At 36.6% G+C, this 8394-nt stretch overlaps 2 protein-coding genes across 3 annotated transcripts; one reads left to right on the forward strand and one right to left on the reverse strand.

Annotated features, from left to right (window-relative positions):
* Positions 1 to 426: 426 nt before the first annotated feature.
* Positions 427 to 3676, forward strand: LOC113289463 (armadillo repeat-containing protein 6-like). The gene is made up of 7 exons (XM_026538714.1): positions 427 to 1051; positions 1196 to 1479; positions 1898 to 2026; positions 2268 to 2390; positions 2582 to 2689; positions 3005 to 3183; positions 3308 to 3676. Exons 1-7 carry the CDS (start codon positions 592 to 594, stop codon positions 3429 to 3431), a joined length of 1407 nt encoding a protein of 468 aa, XP_026394499.1. The 5' UTR covers positions 427 to 591; the 3' UTR covers positions 3432 to 3676.
* Positions 3644 to 7902, reverse strand: LOC113289464 (peptidyl-prolyl cis-trans isomerase CYP40-like). 2 transcript variants are annotated; one of them, XR_003331019.1, is made up of 10 exons: positions 7585 to 7902; positions 6219 to 6719; positions 5967 to 6054; positions 5830 to 5882; positions 5217 to 5321; positions 4782 to 4857; positions 4642 to 4679; positions 4488 to 4558; positions 4087 to 4176; positions 3644 to 3915 (listed from the first exon to the last, which is right to left on the reverse strand). XR_003331019.1 is itself a non-coding variant. In XM_026538716.1 (9 exons), exons 1-8 carry the CDS (start codon positions 7753 to 7755, stop codon positions 4505 to 4507), a joined length of 1086 nt encoding a protein of 361 aa, XP_026394501.1. In that variant the 5' UTR covers positions 7756 to 7902; the 3' UTR covers positions 3925 to 4176; positions 4488 to 4504. The 2 variants fall into 2 exon arrangements, 1 of the variants encoding a protein (XP_026394501.1); XM_026538716.1 differs by lacking the exon at positions 3644 to 3915 and having other exon boundaries at positions 3925 to 4176.
* Positions 7903 to 8394: the final 492 nt, after the last annotated feature.

Consider the following 8394-nt stretch of genomic DNA (forward strand, 5'->3'; position numbering starts at 1 on the left):
TTGTGATCATGGCAGTCTAAATTAATAAACTATGTTTATCTACTTGGAGGGAAAAATTCTCACAATCGGCTGAATATATGCCTTCTCATAGCTTTTTTTTAAAAAAAATTTTAAATAATAAAACCTAATCGTGGGTCCTGCATACAAGAGTTTTAAATTAATAAAAACTCTAAAATAGATTTGAGAGGCAGATCTTAAGCCATTTAGTGTCCATTTTCTCCCACTCATTCGATCCAATGAGTGTATGAGTGATTATTGATGAATGAGTGAGTGTTCGTACTCCACGGTAGCACCTAATTTGAACAAATCCAATACTCATTCGTATTGAATGGGAACACTCTGGGAACACTCACTCCACGGCCCTTGCTCTAAGGGACACCCTTCTGGTATCCCTAATTTAAAACACTGGCGTATACATCACTCACCTTTCTTTCCTTTGTGCCAAATTCCCAAAAATGAATTCGAAATAATATTTTCGAATCCCTTGCACAAAGACACAGAGATTCACTTCACTCATCAATTCCTTCGCGCTCTTCTCACTTCTCACACAACATTTCGACGTCTCCACTCTCATCAATCTTTCTCCCGACTATGGGTCCTTCAAAGAACAACCGTACAATCTCACAAGAAGCATTCGAAGGATTAGTAAAAGAGAACATGGAAGATCTAGGAATGGATCCAGATGAGGCTCTACAAGACGCTATTGAAACCCTAACTTTACAAGGAGTCAACCTCTCTGGTATTGTTACTTGTATTCCTGGTAGTATCAATGATAATCCTGTTATTCAATGCTTAGATAGATTAAGAGATATTGATTTGAAAATGAAGTATCAAGAAGATGATGATGATTTGTCCAAAGCTGGATACGATGAAATGGGAGAAATTTTGGTCAAATTGAAAGATATGTGTTCTACTGAAGGATCTGGGAATGCGACTATTGCTGTTAAGAATGGTGGATTAGATCTGGTTGTTCTAATCTGTTCTAAGATTCAAATTCGGCATGAACACTGTCTTGTTTCTGCTTTGAATGCATTGTCTTCTTTAATCTACGGTATGAATTTTTATTTATACATTAGTCGTGTTACTCATACCACATTCAGCTCTTGTTTGTGCAGTGTCAATTGGGTTTCTCTATTATTATTTAGTGTTGGGCAGGGTTGGTTTTACTTAATTATGTATCTTTTGCATTATGCAGATCCTTCATGTACGGAAATATTTCGAACAAATGGTGGAGTGAAGATCGTGATGAATATCATGAATGATGGTGGTCAAAATGTTAGCATCCTGAATAGTGCTTTCTCAGTTGTTGCTGCTGCTTCAACTGGTAATGAAGTAGTGAAGGAGTCATTCATGGAGTTGAAAATTGATGAGTTTCTCGTGAAAATCTTGAGTGAAAACTCTAAATATAGCATCCCAAGTGCGTATGATGCCATACGGATACTATTAACACCTGATGATGGCCGAGTAGTGGCTTCTCAAGTAAGTGTAGAACTTATGCACTAAGATAAGTTTCTGTTTTACTTCCTCTTTGTAATGTTGTTTAGTTCAGTGAATCCATCACTTGTATGAGCCATCTATTTATCTTTAAGTGTTTGGATTAGAAGGCTTTATCAATACTTTCAAACCATATAGTGCAAGACTGTAGCAGCAAGGAAAAATTGGCATTAGGTTAAACACGAAAGTAGCTCGGGATTTGAAAAAAAAAAACTTAACATGATCAAAGAATGTGTAGACGAATTACTATGTCGGTTTCACTCTTCATATAACATAAGGAAAAGTTAGTTTGTTGGACCTTGTAGGACTTCCAATTTGGTGTACCAAAAATGTGGGAAATATTTGTTGTTGAAGTTGTGTTTTAAAGTTACTTTGTCATAATGTGAATGTATGCAAACTCCAGGTTTATGGATATGCTCGCAAGTTTGCTGAGGTTGGAATTGCTGGAGTGCTTGTGGATTCACTTCATGAGGGATTTAGCTCTCCAAACTTGCTTTCAGCTTGTATCGCTTTGAAGGCTGTTGCTGTCAATGTAAGTTTATGCAGACAATAGTCTTTCAGCTATTCTAGAAGACTTCCTATTTAAAAACCATTTGCTTGGAAATACAGTTCACACCTAACCAGAATTGTAACTGCTTCTTGACTTATAGAAGCCGTCGTTTTAGTTTTTCTCTTGACAGCTTCATGTTTAGAAGTTGTAGCTTTGTCTTCTTCAACTAAATTGGGTGTATGTTTATATTTCGTTGCCTCTTACGATGCTTGCTTTTGTGTAGGATGAAATATGCAGATCAATTGCAGACAACGGAGGCATCAATGCGACCTTTCAGTGTATTGAAGATAGCGGTGAACAAAACAACAAAGCTGTGGCCAAAGCTTGCTGCTCATTAATGTCTAAGGTTTGAAGCTAGAGCCATCCTTCTCTCTTAAAAGTCTCAAGACTTGAGCAATTTTCAGATTATAAAATAATTCATGAAAGCAAGGTTATCAGTTTTATGAATTTCCCTTTTAAGATGCTCTTTCTTGTTGGTATGTATGTAGGCTGGAGTATGTAGACTGATTTATTCTAAATTCCTCTGTATTTGGTTAGTTGGCAGGCAGTGATGCAAACAAGAGTGCAATTGTCCATATGGGGGGAATGGATAAACTAATCAAACTGTCATCTCGATTTTCTGATGATCCCTTAGTTCTGCAAGAGGTATTAAAAGGTCCCGAAGTTTGTGAATATGCAAAGACGCCGTTGATGCTCAATAAGAAATTGAATAATATCGACTTTAATTAGTTCTCAAGTTTCAAGCTGATATTCAATTATAGTCAATTTCTGATTGAGCATCAACGGCATTCTTGTTTTCAATATTATAGAAATTGAATATCAAGCTGAATTTCCAATTTCTGAGGTATTAAAAGTCCCTAAGTTCGTTAATATGCAAAGCTTGGTATCAAATGCTACATTCTTGTTTGGATATCTTTTTATGTTGCATCAAATGTTATAACATTATAATTTATAATACAGGTTATGTCCATTATATGTGTGTTATGCTTGAGGTCCCCAGAGAATGCTGCGCGTGCAATTGAGGCTGGAGTTGGAGATTTCGCAATCCAATCCATGCAGAAGTTTCCTGCTGCACAGCAGATGCAAAAGCAATCATGTCTCATGATCCGAAATCTTGTTGCTAGGAACCCAGAAAACAGGCAAGCATTGCAACTTCGCTAAAAGGATTGCACTACTGAAAACTAAAAAAAAAAAAACTCTTATTGAGCATCACAACCTCACTTTGAGTATTTTGTATACTAATTTACATTAGTAAATTTGCAGAACGATTTTGCTTGCCAATGGGATTGAGAAGATCATAAGAAAGGCTAAAGAAAACCATGTGAGCTGTAAGGCTGCTGCTACTGATGCATTGAGAGATCTGGGACTAGATAATTACAATTCATAGACTTTGATTCTTGTTTCATTTCAGTAATTTACCCTATTTTCCTTCCATTTTCATGGTGAGTCAATGTGTGTCATGTGTTGTGGTTTTTGTTCTATCAAGTTTTCAAGCATGGCATGTTGTGCCAACTGTACCAGTTATCTTAAGGAAATGTCCAAGATTCACATCCCTCCAGTTTTGTTTAAGGAAATGTCCTGTAAGGCTGTAAATATTATGCAGTTAGTTGAGATTAAAATTGTGCAAATAAATGTGTATCTTGGCGCTCTGACCAAATTGGCACATCTGCAAGCTAGCTTAAAAGAAAAAAAATTAGAAAACATAGCTAGGTTTTAACACTTCTCTTTCATCTCATTTTCAAGGATTTCTGCCACCTTCCGTCTGCTCTCAGATTTCATCTCAAATATGCCAAGCATTGAAGCGAAGGTGTGTATTAGAGAGATGGTGAGAGGGGTACAAGGCAATTGACATTTCCGCACAGTTGTTATCCCTACAGCAATTGAAAAGATATAAGTGTTTGCTTCTATAAAATAAAACTCGTTCAGCTTTATGCTGGTCAAAACAAAAACAACAACTAATTCCCTCAAAAGATAATGTTCAGAACAAAATTTGGTTCAACATAGTGTTGTGATGTTTTTCGCTTGTTCAAGAGACCTAGTACCTCTGCAGCCCCTCAGCACCACTTGGTAGGAACCTGAAAGAAAAAGAGACCTGGTATCTCTGCAGCCCCTCAGCACCCCTTGGTAGGAACCTGAAAGAAAAAGTGCCTGGTCAGGAGGTTACAATTATAGTTAATATATATACGATGCATAATAGTACAAGGGAAAACTTCATAAAGGAATTTATTTGGATACCTGCAATTCAAGAAACATATTAGCTGACATCCGTAACAAAAAAGGAAAAAAAACAGTTGACTTGGTATATAACTAATCAGAGCGTCAATGCCTCAGGTGCAGTGTCTCCCAAAGAGATAACAACTAAGGTGTCAAAAATGTCTGACTGTCAACTGTGAATAGAATCAAGAAGATGGGAAGGGAGAAACTGACTTAAAACTATCAGTACCTGGATGTGGGTACGCACTATCCAAACATTTTGGAGAAAGCTTTTTTCTCCTGATCGCGTCTATCAGCAATCTGTAATCCATATTTCTATGTTTCAAAACAAAGCTAAAAAAAATGTGAGCAGATAAGTTGTCATAATGGGTGCATTTATTTACCCTCTTTTTCGCAACAGCAAGCTCCTTCTTTATTGCACCTGAAAAGACACAGATTATTCAGATAGACCAACTAATCTTTTGCATCGCCATTAAATGCAGCGTTACTTGAAGAAAAAAAATTAAAAGTTATAGAAACCAACCATCATTTGGCTCCAACTCTAATGCCTTCTTAAAGCTGTCAACTGCAGCATCAATAGCATTCAGAGCCATATTCGCCTGGTGATGAACAGAACCACTATTAAGAGAAAGTTGACAGACCATGTATTCGACCAGCCAAATTGAGACACATCAGAATTTATTTGGATCAACATTAAATGGTTCACTATCACGTCATGGTATCTGGATTACCACTTAACCGTTAGTTGTAACAATATTGTACAAATCCAACTCTTAAAAAATTGAGAAGATACCATCATATGTGAATCAACTTTGACATTCAATAATATCATAGTGGCAAATTCTTGAAACTATAAATAGTATGATGAGTAGGAAACAACTGAAGTAAAAATTCAGCACTAATTCACCCACAGAAACCACAATTGTCCAGTATAATCATCGCAAGTGACACTACATACCTGGCCTTGCCGAAATAGAGCTTTTACATTTGGTTCTCCATCTCGCAAAGCAAAATCAGTGTCCAACAATGCCCCTTCCAGATCCCCTAATTTCAGCTTGCAAGCCTAACATGGGTAAACCACACATGGAAATGCAGGTAAAAGGAGATTAAGAGTGGAGCTCAATGGATAGACCTCAAGGCCTAAACTACAAAAGAATTCCACAAATAAGTTGAGCACTGTAAGAGCAGAAAGCGACAAAGACAATGTGCAATTGCAAATCAATATGTGAAGAAAAACACAAATGGAAGAACAAGGAAATGCCAATCGATCACAGTCAGCGAAGTGCAAAAATGCTGAAAATTTCAAATGGATCAATAAAAATAAAAGCCACTCAAGATAATTAGTTCAGCACTCGAGTTACATACCCCTAGGTTCTGTGACACCATTGTCTTTAATGACCTAAATTATGCAACATTGCAATTTATATAGTATGCAAAAATGGAGGTGTTCAACACAAAGAAAGTCCCACTGAATTAGATAACTTTCTTTACAATTATCATAATTGAGCAATGCTGTTAACATATATATTGGAGGGTTTAATAAATTAATCCAATGATGGTGAGAAACTTACAGAACTATTTGTGAAAATCTGTGACTTTGCCTTCCTTAGATATGCACTCTTCTCTACACAATAGAAGATAATGAAAGAAGAGTTTTAATACTAAAGGTTGCCAAAAAAAAAATATGAAAATGAAGCTGAATGCCGACCTTCATCAATATCTTCTTTATCCCAGCAGATGTCCAAATAGCGCAAGCCTTTTCGATATTTTTTAAGAGCCATCTTGTAGTCTTGCTTCTGTATCCAGGAACAATTATGCAACAACATGTATATGAGAGAGAGAGAGAGACCATAGAAGCTGCTTGTAGGTAGCATTGATCGAAACAAATGACAAATAACATGCTAGATATCATCTGAACAAACACATGGATAACAGAGATGGATAGCTTCAGATAATTTACCTTGTAGTGCTCATTTCCAAATGACTTAGCAGAATCTACAGCACTTATCCACCATGAAATCTCATTTGGCTTCTCATCAAGATCAATGGGCCAATCCGGATAAGTATCACCATCATTGAAAAAGTTAAGACTTCCATCATCCGCCCCTTCCGGAATTTCTCCACAATCCTCAATTATACAGTCAAGTGTAGGAGAATCACTATCAGCAGTATAAACATGCTCAATGGAACGAACAACTCCCATACCTTTAACTACCTTCCCAAATACAACATGTTTATCATCAAGATGAGGAGCTCGAGTAGTAGTTATAAAGAACTGAGACCCATTTGTGTTAGGCCCGGAATTCGCCATGGACAAAATTCCTTTTCTTTCATGTTTCATTTCAAAATTTTCATCATCAAACTTCAAACCATAGATAGATTCACCCCCTGTAGCATTTCTAGCAGATATATCTCCTCCTTGGACCATAAAACCTTTAACAACACGATGAAAGCAATTACCCTGAAAAAAATATGCAACATGATATTATTACTTAACAGAACTTGTGGGTAACAGGGCACTCCTTAAGAAGGACTTTCAAAGGTAAATGAGCTCAAAGAAATTGAATAATCAGTTCATGAGTAAAAGAAAAGTGGGGGGTCTGAATTGGAAAAACAAGGAAGGGCATACAAACTGACTTTCAGTAACATGTTCAGGGTTTGCCCATTGGCTTCAGACGGCTCTTTCAAACTAAGTACACATTGTAATCCTAGTAATTGACAAGATATATCAACCTAAAATTTTGAACTGTATATATATATATATAAATTGAAATCTCTGACTAGTTGAACTCCCATTACAACAATAGTGATAACTGCACAAGAGTACGAGACTAAGGTATCAAAAGAAGGAAAAAAAAAACTAACTCCCTTTACAACAATACTGATAAATGCACAAGAGAACAAGACTAAGGTACCAAAGAAAAAGAAAAAAGAAAACTTGTTGAAACAAGAATTGGACACCGATTAGCTCCACATAAGCAACCCATAAATTTCTTAGCGTTTAGGGCTCACTAGCGCTTTACTTAAATCTCCAACACAACAACATTGTTGATGAAAAATTGTCATAAAACTAAGAAAAAGTTCACTATTGAAATTTCTTACACTTTGTTTACACTTCCATCAACGCCTATACAAAGATGATTTAACGGCCGATTTTATCACAGAAAGATTTCTTTAGCACATGCAAATCAAGACCAGACCGTGCATTATCATGACGTAACCCCTAAATCCAACCGTACAAGCAAATCCTTCAACCAGAAACTTTCAGAGAAGCTACTAAAATACAACTAACATTAGGTTTAGGGTTTAAAGAGAATAATAATTACCTTGAAATGGAGAGGAACACCAGTATGAGGTCCAATTCCTTTCTCACCAGTACAAAGAGCTCTAAAATTTTCAGCAGTTTTAGGAACAATGTCAGTGTACAGCTCCACCACTATCCTTCCCTCAACTTCACCTCCTATACTAATATCCATAAAACATCTTGGATTCACCATTTTTTTCTCTTCAACCTGCAACTCCCAAACTCAAAACCCTAGAAATTTCCGCGCCTTTTTGTTTTCCTCTTCTGCTCTTTCACCTTTATTGTACCTACATTCCATTCAAAATCGCGCTCCATTTATGAACATTGAATGTGCTTTGTTGCTAAAATGCGCAGCGAGGTACAATGTTTAAAAGAGGTTTGTTTTTACTTTATAGACGGTAGATTAAGGTTATAGAGGACCCATATTTGGTTTGGTGAACGGTTGAGTTGTTAACATCTGTCCTTCCGGACATTTATTTACTGTGTGTCAGAAAATGAGGTACAGCTACGCATTACGCACTACGCGCATGCTTAACCTAAGCAGTAATCACCTCAATGCTTTGCCAAACAGCGATGTCACGTCTGTTTGTTCCCATGGGTGGTTTAGGTATATAATCCTTTTCTTTTCTTTTTTCCAGATACTTATTACTAGGGGGTGTTTGATAAAACAACACTCAGTTACCAGTTTAACTGCTTTCTCAAGTCCTAAAATTAACGAGTTAGAACGGGAAAAGCATTGCGAGAATTCTAAAAGTTCTTGGATGACAAAAGATAATAGATACTTTGGACTTCACTTCCCTTTGATAAGAATTCTAAAATCCTTCCATCATCT

The sequence above is a fragment of the Papaver somniferum genome, chromosome 6 (genome assembly GCF_003573695.1).
Source record: "Papaver somniferum cultivar HN1 chromosome 6, ASM357369v1, whole genome shotgun sequence".
Lineage (NCBI taxonomy): Eukaryota > Viridiplantae > Streptophyta > Magnoliopsida > Ranunculales > Papaveraceae > Papaver > Papaver somniferum.